We start from the raw sequence: 8,332 nt of genomic DNA, 5'->3' as shown, positions 1-8,332 counted from the left end.
GGGCAGAGCGCGATGACGTCACGGTGACGGCGTCAGGCCGGGACGAGCGAGCGGAGAGGAGCGGGCCGGGCCGCGGGAGGTGAGCGGCGCGGGACGGGGCTGCCGCTGCCCCTTTCTCCCCTTAAAAATCCTTTCTGAGACCTTGTCTGAAGCGCTGAGGGGGTGGGTGGGCTGTGCTGTGTGCGTGTTTGTGTGTGTGTTTAAGTAATTCCTTCACGAAATTTCCTCACGTGTCCTGTCCTTGCTGCCGCTGAACCGTCCCTGCTCGGTGACCGAGAGGTTTAGTGCGCCCGTTCCGCCTGCGCTTCAAATGCGCACCCACTGTAGGGCCACAGCCTTGCGCCGCCGGAGCGTCCCGGCCCGCCGGGAGCCGGAGCGTTCGGGCCCGCCGAAGCATTTCCAGGCCGCCGGGAGCCGGAGCGTTCGCAGCTCGGTGGGAGCCGGAGCGTTCCGGGCCCGCCGGAGCATTTCCAGGCCGCTGGGAGCCGGAGCGTTCCGGGCCCGCCGGAGCGTTCGCAGCTCGGTGGGAGCCGGAGCGTCCCGGCCCGCTGGAATCTGGCTGTGCTGCGTCAGGAGGCTGCAGTTTACAGCTCTGGAGTGGTTTGGGTTGGGAAGAACTGTCAGGATCTTCCCTTCCACCACAGCAGCTTTGTAATCTACCGAAGCAGAACCTGCGCTATTGTTTAACCCCTCTCCTTGCCCTGTTCCTCGGGGCCTGTTAAATGTGTGTGACACGGAGATAAGGGCCCCTCCTCCGCGGCCTCCTCGCCGCATCTCTGGGCGGTGCTGTTGCTGTTGATGCAGTTTGGGCTCTGACTGATCTTGCAAGGTCATCACCTGCTGGTCAGAGAGGAAGCTGTGACTTCGGGTTTATCTTTCCCACCTTAGCCTCGCAGCCTAGGTGTCTTTTGAGATTTTCAGCCTACTTCTTGGGAAAGGTGACTTTTTAATGGGATTTGTATGTGTGGTTACAAATGTTACTGTCTGCTGTAGCTGCTTAGCTTGTGTCACGCATGCAAAACCAGCTGTGAGGTGTTACAACCTGCAGTGTACATCCAAGGTGTATATTCCCTACTGGATTGGTATTGTGGTTGTTTTAGTGTGAATTCCTACCACAGGAGCTCAGAAAAGGCACAGATTGTCCCATTCTGAACTTGTTGGCAGTTTGCAGGAGGGAGGGGGAGTCCACAGCACACAGAGCCAGAGGAACCGTGGGTGAAAATCCACTTCCCACCTCACTGCAGTTAAATTTGGTACAGCATATCCATGAGCTGTGCTTCAGTGGCAATGTGGTGGCAGCAAGGCATTGCTCAGGATGTGTGATGTAGCAATTCCTGGTAAAGACCTTGTTTATAACTGTCTCTCCAGAAATAGGTGTGTTGTTTCCAGGTAACTGAAAATAAACTGGGCAACTGTTCTGGCCAGCAGTGCTCTCTGTTCTCTGTGTTGTGTTAAATTAGGAAGAAAATAGGTTTGTGTTGGACAGAGGAAAGAGGGGAGATCATGGGGTTCAGTAGCTGGTGCTGCTGTGAGAACAGGTGATGATGGGATGGTATTGCCATACAAGGAATACAATCTCATATAAAAGTTTAGTGGAGACAGCTTTCTCAAAACTGTCCCTGCACATTCTGTTCTGCTCCTCCCTCCCTGTAATTTGCTCACCCAGTGCCACCAATCCTAACGGAAGAGCCACAATCTGGAATGCTGGGAATGCTGAAAGTTACTTTTTTCTTCTCATGTACTGCATAAGTAAACTCTGCTAGGTTGTGTTTGGAGTAGGAGACACAAGGCAGTGTTTAATGTCAAATAGCTGTCACTGCTCAGGAAATCCAGAAATCCTGTGTTTTTCTTATTCAGATTTCTAAGGAAAGCAGGTGAGTTTTTTTTGTTATTTTGTTGATTTCTTTAAAGCATGGCTTGTAGAGTCCCATCAATGAACTGGAGAGAAGCTGAACTATGCCCTGAAGTGTAGCTCTTTCGTCATGTCCTGCTAACGCTCAGTTTGTGGGAACTTTGTGTTGCCCATTTCCAGAAAATTACCCCCACTTATTAAAACAACTCAGCTGATTAAATCACAGTGCTCAGAGGTTTGTGGTGTGTTTGGCACTCAGCCTTGCCCTCTCTCCCCAGCCCTGCCAGGTTTGCTGCTGCTGCAATGGGCGAGTACGGATTGGCTCCAGGCCAGCGCGTGGCCATCATCTGGGACAGCTCCTCGCCCGTCGAAGCCCTGAAGGATTTGGTGGATAAAGTCCAGTCACTGGTGGGAGCTGATAATCATATCTCTGTGGAAAATGTTAACCAGCTGCCTCTGTGTAAGAATGAGCCTTATTTTTCATTGTTTCCTTAAAAGGGAGAGAGTTCTGCTGCTGTGTGAGCCAACACCTTCCCACTGTGGGAGTCAGCAGTCAGAACATTGTCAGCACCTGCTGCTGCCTCTTACCTGGGCAGTACAGCAGGGGAAGTGATGCACCCTAGCTGTGCTTTAAGCTTGGTGTCTTTGATCAGTTCCTGCTGTTGCACTCTAGCATGAGGGAGGTGGAACTGGTGTTTAAAGCTGTGTGTACATGCTCAGTTGTACCATTTTGCTCTTTCTTCCCAGCGGCTCATAGGAAGTCCAGCTTCGATGTGATCCTCTCTGGCATGGTGCCAGGCAGTGCAGCCCAGCACAGTGTGGAGCTCCTGGCAGAAGTAGCTCGGATACTTAAGCCAGGGGGCCGTGTCCTGCTGAAAGAACCTGTGCTTACAGAGTTAGGTGAGAGAATCTTGCTTCCATGGCAACATAGCATTTCTCGTGAGGACTAGGCTGAAATAGAAAGGACAGGAACCCTGATCAACATGGAGAGATTTTCATTCTCCTGGCACACTAACTCAAATCACAAGGTTTTTATCCTGTGCTTATGCTGGTATCCACCAAAGATGTATGCAGTCACTCTCCTATCCAAAATGCTGGACGGGCTTGTTCCTAAACTACATTGAAAAGCTTCAGTGCTGCTGTTTTCTCCTCAGGGTGCAGTGTTAAGTAGTTGCAGATGTTGTGTTTCTGAGGAGCTTCTGAAGTGGTTTTAAAAACAGGTGACAGATGTTGAAGAGATTGCCTCAGAAGTCCATTGAGAAATAATTATCCAGGAAAGGTTAAAAGTCTTTGGACTGAGTTTTAGGAGAAAAGCCAGAGCTGGACAGCTGGAGGAGCCATGAGAAGGCAAACACAAGATGATTTCTTAATGTAGCGTGTTCATTTAGGAGTCCATGTTTTGAAAACTTCATGAGTAGTTTAACAGGTAAAAATGTTGGGGAGGGAGTTTGTTTGGGGTTTTGGGATTTGTTAAAATCTTTTTTTGATGGGTATTGATTGGATTGAGAAATGTTTTGGCACATATAGAACATATTCTGAGCTAGAATGGCTTTGTGATCCCACACTGTTACTCTAATGAACAAGCTGCTGCTGCTTTTTCTGGTTTGTTCTGTTGACTACAAAGGGCCAAATTTTGGTGCAGAAGTTTGGCTCGAGTACTTCCCTCTAAAGTTCTTGCTCTTTTAGGTGTCTCAGTGAGCTCTATTCTTGTTCTTGCCTTCTCCTACTCTCTGCTTTTGTGTCTTGCAGGAAACAATACCAAAATCAAGACAGCATCCAAGCTCCTCACAACTCTGACTCTCTCTGGGTTGGTGGAAGTGAAGGAGGTAGGATTGTGTTTACCATTTCCAGAAGTGCCCTTGGGCAGTTACCTGGGGATTTGCTGGGTGATGAGGGTTTTAGCTACCCTGGTTTGCTGTAAATGTGCATGGCCACTGCCTGGCACAAATTTTAGATAGTCAGCATAGTGGTTTTCTTTAGGATTGAAAATACTGGCTGTCTGTTCACTGGAATGCTGGGCTTGGTGTTAAAATAAAGAGTTCTGCATAAGGTTAACCTAAAATCTTTCTTGGCAGGTGCACAAGAAAGCACTGACCCCAGAGGAGGCCCAGTCTGTTGGAGAACATCTGGGTTACCAAGGCAATGACCTTCTCATTGTTCAGATAGAAGGCAGGAAGCCCAATTTCGAAGTGGGATCCTCAAGTCAGCTCAAACTTTCCTCTGCCAAGAAACCTGTTCCTTCAGGTGAGGAGTGGTGCATGCTGAACACCTGGATTTGGTGGCTCTCACAAGGCATCACTTACAACAGGGAGACAGTTCCCAAGTAGGGAGTGCTACAGTAAAAAGCTATGAAATGAGCCTTTCCAAAGTTGCTTGAACTCTTATTTTTTTGGAGTAGATGGGGCAAAGGCTGGAATAACTACTATTTCTTCCTTTGATTTGGCTCCAGCAAAACCCCGTGTGGACCCAGCTGCTGCCAAGCTGTGGACACTGTCTGCCAATGATATGAATGATGAAGAGATGGTAAGTGGTTTTTTCTTTGTGAGGCTTTGCTGTTCCTTCTCTCTCTCCATTCTTTCCTATTCTAAATACTTTCAGTCATGCCTCTTAGGAAGCTTTAAAACTTTAGAGGTAGAAAAACCTTCCTAGGGCAAAATAACTCATCTCTTCATGGGGTCTGGAGAGCTCAGTGGTGTGGTGAGGGCAGAGGGGAGACAAGGATGAGAGAGCAGAGCTGCAGCACTTTCATGCCAGTGTACACATAGTACCATTTCTTAGAATGTAACTCACTAGTGTCATTCCCTACTGAAAAGTCCATTTCCTGCATTTTGTCTCCCATGGTGTGTTTTCAGGATCTTCTGGACTCTGATGAGCTGTTGGATTCAGAGGATTTGAAAAAGCCAGATCCATCGTCCCTCAGAGCTCCATCCTGCAATGAAAAGGGCAAAAGGAAAGCCTGCAAGAACTGGTCAGTGCTGGAATTCATGTCTCAGTGAACCTTTCAACTGCAGCATTAAACTCTTAAGAGTTGGAGGGATTTAAAAATATTGTAGGCAATTTGCTGTTCCTCAGAGCCTAACTCTTTTGGTTCATGTCCTTTCTTATCTTAATTATTGGAATGTAAATCCAAATACAGTGAGAATTGACCTGTGACAGCTACAGATTATTACAATGGTGCATATTATCAACAGCCATCTTGGAGGTGACTGCATAGCTTGTGCAGCTTGCCTAAAACCCTGGTTTCTCACATTGCAAGGAGAAGCAGCACATACAGCAAGTGCTGTAGTGTAATTTCCCACTCAGCTCAAACTTGAGGAGTGTTTCAACACTTGTTATACAAACTGTGGTGTTGAAGAGCAGAGTGAGGAGCGTGAGTCCAGAGTCAGTTGTGTGGTGTGACAGAGTGAGGCTGTTGCATGTGAGCAGGGCTGGCACAAGTGTTGATGACTCATGACCTTTAAGCAGAAAGATGGAGGTTTGACTTCTTTGTTTTTCTACAGCACATGTGGCCTGGCTGAAGAACTGGAACAGGAGAAGAAGGGCTCGCAGCCTAAATCTGCCTGTGGAAATGTAATTAGTAATTTTTATCTTTATACTATGGTTTGCAGTATGTGATCTGTGTGTAAGAATTCTGTTTCCTAGTCACTGCAGCCTGAGCTGGATCACTGCTTCCACAGCCTGCCTGTGCAGCTTCTGCAGAGCTTCAGCCTTTGCCCTGTGCCCATGTGCTGTGTACCAGCACATGCTGTTCTGACTCCCTGGGGCAGTCAGAGTGAGCAGTGACCCTTTCCCTCTCTGCTCATGGCCTAATCAGGGATCTGCCCAGGGGGATTGCCCTGTGGGAGCTCAGGGACTGCCCCAGCCTGGGCTCACCAAGTGGTGTGGAGACTCATGTCTGTGTGAGCCTGCACAGCTCTGCCATGCACACTAACCAGGTGTGTTGGGAAGGGGTAGAAGGGAAGCAGTTTCTGTGCTCATAGATGCTGAGGAGCATCTTGATGACATGACACCTCTTGATCTGGAGCAACCATATCACAGGGGAAGAGACCTGAAAGTGGCACCTGATTACAGACAGTGCTTTTCTTTTCCTTGCCAGTGCTACCTGGGGGATGCATTCCGCTGTGCCAGCTGCCCTTACCTGGGGATGCCTGCCTTCAAGCCTGGCGAGAAGATTCTCCTGCCAGAGAACCAGCTGCACGATGCCTAACAAAGACATGTCCTGCCACGGACTCTGCTGCTTTTCCATCACTCTGAGGTTCTTCCTGCAGTCCTCATCCTCTCAAACTCATGCTCTCCAGCCAGTACTCCATGTGGGGAGGGACACTGCGGGCACTGACACTGCTGTGAGCTCACCACTTGTCACCGGCCTTGGGCTACCTGATCCTCTGGTGACAAGTCACGTATTAGACTTCATGTGACACTTTGTTTTGGCTGACCCGACTCGATCCTGGACGCTGGCCGTCACGATGGCCGTCACGGCGTGTCCCACCAGCAGAGGGAAGTACAGTCACGTGTCAGGGTGTCCTTGTGTGCCTGTGGCATTGCCCATGTCCTACAGCTCTAATTAGTCCTGATTGTCCCTGGTGAATCAGCAGCTCTGGCTCAGCCCCCAGGGCGATGGGCTCCTGCTCTCTTTGAAATTTCAACCTGCAGCCTCTTGTGTGGAGATGGTTCAGCAGCTCCTGAGGCAAGTCAGGAACAGGGAGTACCCTCAGCAGTCTGTACTCAGCAGTGTGCATGGGAAAGACTGGCAGGCATTGTGAATTTCCAGGTGTATTGGGAGCCCCTTGCCCCAGCTGTTTTCAGCAAAATGACAAAGATTCAGTGCCACCAAGAACTCATGCCTTTAAGGCAGGGAGCTGATGAAACAAGATCTGCCTTGTCTCCCCACAGCTTTCAGTCCAACACAAGCTGATAACACAAGGGCAGTCTGAGACTGTCACCTCTCTTGGTGGTTACCCAAGTGAGTTACCTGCAGTGTCAAATACATAAGAACATAGCAATAACTTAATTTCTAGATGATCTGTGGTGGCCCTCTGCTCCCTCTCCATGAGATACTATTTATTTGTGTAGTTCTAGTGAAGCATCCTGCAGGTGTGGGATCAGGGTGCTGTTCACATTTGGTGCTGGGCTTGCTTTTCACCTAGGGAGGGGGAGGAGGAAAGCCCACATTCAGTGTCTCAGTGGGGACTGCTTTGTTTGGAGCTCTTGCTCTAGAGGATGTGACTTCTTGTGTGCTACCTGAGTTACTAAACTCATGGAGTGGGCTGGGATGAAAGGCTCTTCTGTTCTTCAAATAAAAGTGACCAATAGTAAAGCCTTTGTTTTAAGGCTGCTATTAGTGGTATTCTAAGTGTGTCTCCTTCTACTCAGCCTCTCAGTGATTTTTCAAACTGTTCAAATGTTAGGTTGTGTTCTCCATAAATTGTTCCTCTGAAAACTTGAATATGTGGTATGCACTGGAAACCCCAGATGTTAGGGAAACTTAAGAAAACACCTTTCTGACTGCTCAGATGCTGCTCTGGGAATCACTGCCCCAGTGATTGCACTGCCCAGGCTGTCACTGGTGGGATTGAAGCTCCTTCCTTCCAGAGCACAGCTTTCCCAGACCCCTCTCACTCCTCCCCAGTCCCTGCTTCTGTCATCAGTGAGAACAGCTCCCAGGAGACAGGATTTGTGTGATAAACCACCCATCCAACCAACTTGTAGCTCGTGATGATCCCAGAAGGAAATGGGTAAAAGTTCTGCACACTTACAGCCTTTGGGGGTTATATTGCCTTTTCTCAGCCTCTCTGGTAGTAGAAGATCAGATCTCTTTATGAGATCCCTGATAAAGGCAGCCCCTACCCTCATCTCTACTTTTCCTCTTGCCCAAACTGGGAGAAGCAGCACTTTTGTTTCTCTGCATAAGTCAGCCTTCCTTTTCATGGCCAGCAAGGACACACTGTGTGCTCCTGGCATGAAAACCCATTGTGGATGTTCCACCCAACTGCCTTGGGTGCACATAGGGACAAGGAGCCCTCTCCATATGGAGGAGCTTGGGACAAGGAGAACATTGTGTTTATTATGGTTTTACCTTCACACAGTTCCTCAACTGCTTGTGATAACACCTTTCTGAGAAGTGAAATGTGGAGGCTCAGCTCTGCTTCACCTTTTTAAAAATAGCCAATGGGCAAAAACTGCCCCCACCCTTCCTGCCTGCACTGGAGAGGTTGCCTCAGCAGTTCCTCCAGCAGCCCTGGCTGCCTTTCCCAGCCTCTTGTCACTGCTGTTGCTGCTCCAAGGCTATTTCATGGCTCCTTGCCTGGGTCCCTGTTAAAAATGCTATCCCAGATCTGCTTCCCCACTAACCTTGGGCATAAAGGAGGATGTAAATGCAGCACTATCAATGTCCCAGCTTCCTCCATTTCATTGATCAATAACTCTTTCCTGGTGAAGCCATGAGCCATGTTTTTCTCTCCATTTCTTTTTAAGGCAGTT

At 48.9% G+C, this 8,332-nt stretch overlaps 1 protein-coding gene across 1 annotated transcript; it reads left to right on the top strand.

Annotated features, from left to right (window-relative positions):
- The first annotated feature begins 87 nt into the window (after positions 1-87).
- On the top strand, positions 88-7,175 carry CIAPIN1 (cytokine induced apoptosis inhibitor 1). The gene is made up of 9 exons (XM_058813438.1): positions 88-162; positions 2,131-2,312; positions 2,600-2,752; positions 3,602-3,678; positions 3,928-4,096; positions 4,302-4,375; positions 4,705-4,820; positions 5,353-5,422; positions 5,949-7,175. Exons 2-9 carry the CDS (start codon positions 2,156-2,158, stop codon positions 6,057-6,059), a joined length of 927 nt encoding a protein of 308 aa, XP_058669421.1. The 5' UTR covers positions 88-162; positions 2,131-2,155; the 3' UTR covers positions 6,060-7,175.
- The last annotated feature ends 1,157 nt before the right edge of the window (positions 7,176-8,332 follow it).

This window comes from Ammospiza caudacuta, chromosome 13 (assembly GCF_027887145.1).
Source record: "Ammospiza caudacuta isolate bAmmCau1 chromosome 13, bAmmCau1.pri, whole genome shotgun sequence".
Classification (NCBI taxonomy): domain Eukaryota; kingdom Metazoa; phylum Chordata; class Aves; order Passeriformes; family Passerellidae; genus Ammospiza; species Ammospiza caudacuta.
Note: the sequence above shows the minus strand (reverse complement) of the source record. Positions and strands in the feature narration are given on the sequence as shown.

Bases quoted from the DNA above. Each gene is read 5' to 3' on its own strand.
- CIAPIN1 (XM_058813438.1), top strand. From the start codon at position 2,156: ATGGGCGAGTACGGATTGGCTCCAGGCCAGCGCGTGGCCATCATCTGG. The intron at 2,313-2,599 runs GTAAGAATGAGC...CTTTCTTCCCAG, and splicing joins TGTTAACCAGCTGCCTCTGT to CGGCTCATAGGAAGTCCAGC. The intron at 4,821-5,352 runs GTCAGTGCTGGA...GTTTTTCTACAG, and splicing joins AGGAAAGCCTGCAAGAACTG to CACATGTGGCCTGGCTGAAG.